We start from the raw sequence: 1,393 nt of genomic DNA, 5'->3' as shown, positions 1-1,393 counted from the left end.
GAAAGTTAGCACATATTTCAAATAATTAACAATATAGAGGCGTGGCAAAGAGTAAAAATACTTTTATTATTCATAATGGAGGAGTAAGGGTGGTGTAGCTAAAATAATGAATGACTTTGTTAGTGTCTACTACAAGGCAGGCACTTTATACAAATTATTTATAATATTTACACACTCTGCAAGATTGGTATTATTTCTTTGTTTTATCAAAAATAAGAACTAAACCATAAAAAGTTTAAATAATGTGCCAGATATCACAGCTAATGAGAGGCAGAACAAGAATTAGAAATGAGGTTTGCTTGGTGAAGCCAGGGATCATTCCTTTACATATGGCACATAAAATTAAAAGTGAACATATGAGGTCCCAAAACCCCTGAATACCTGAGAAACAAACATGTAAGAAGGGCCCATCTCATGGATCACTGACACTTAAATTATTAGGCTTTGACCTACATAAGGAAACCTATTAGTCATGTAGAGGAGGATGTTTTATTCACAAACAAGGATAGGCCCTCATAGTCTTCTTTGGTGTAAATGTGGCTGTCCTGTCTACACTTACCTGGTCTCCTTTCTGGTTTTCAGGATAAATAACAAGAAGTTTTTAGAGTGTTTCCGCTTTATCTCTCAATTTCTCTAAAACTTTCCTGAGCGCAGCCATAACTTCCTTATTCCTCAAGCTGTAGATCAAGGGGTTCAACATAGGGGCCACCACAGCATAGAACAAGGCCACCATCTTTTCTTCTTCTACCAAGGAGGCAGACTGCGGCCCCAAGTAAGTGAAGACGCTAGCCCCAAAGCACGTGGAGATGACAGTGAGGTGGGAGGTGCAGGTCCCAAAGGCTTTTCTCTGTCCCTGCGCTGAGTGAATTCGCAGGATGGCAGCCACTGTGCGAGTGTAGGAGAACAGGACTAGAAAGCAGGGAAGCATGATCACCAGGAAGCCAGAAATGGCCACCATGACCTTGTTGAAGGAGATGTTCACACAGGATAGACGCAGCACGGCCAGAGTCTCACAGGCAAAGTGATTAATGATATTATGACACAGCGGAAGCCGGAATGTGCTGATGATTTCCATCAGTGAGTTCACACAGCCAGCTACCAGGCAAGTGGTGGTCAGCCCCAGGCACAACCTTCCATGCATGATGACCACGTAGTGCAGGGGGTGACACATGGCCACGTAGTGGTCGTAGGCCATGGCTCCCAGCAGGAGGAACTCGGACCCACCCAATGACAGAGAGGAGTAAAGCTGGAGCACACAGCAGTGGAATGGGATGGATTTGTGGGTTGAGAGCAAGTGGGCCAGCATCTGTGGGACAAAGCTGTTTGTGTAACAAAGATCCACAAAGCACAGGACACTGAGGAAGAAGTGCATGGGGGTATGGAGCCTGCTGTC

General features: G+C 44.6%; 1 protein-coding gene across 1 annotated transcript; it reads right to left on the bottom strand.

Moving 5' to 3' along the window:
- Window positions 1-550: 550 nt before the first annotated feature.
- Window positions 551-1,388, bottom strand: LOC101358297 (olfactory receptor-like protein OLF3; the record flags this gene model as incomplete). Its single annotated transcript, XM_004391147.2, has 1 exon — window positions 551-1,388. A coding segment is annotated over one exon (787 nt), but the record flags the coding sequence as incomplete, so codon positions are not given.
- Between the last annotated feature and the right edge of the window lie 5 nt (window positions 1,389-1,393).

This window comes from Trichechus manatus, unplaced genomic scaffold (genome assembly GCF_000243295.1).
Source record: "Trichechus manatus latirostris isolate Lorelei unplaced genomic scaffold, TriManLat1.0 scaffold01182, whole genome shotgun sequence".
NCBI lineage: Eukaryota > Metazoa > Chordata > Mammalia > Sirenia > Trichechidae > Trichechus > Trichechus manatus.
The sequence above is the reverse complement of the archived record's forward strand: the minus strand, read 5'-3'. Positions and strand labels throughout refer to the sequence as shown.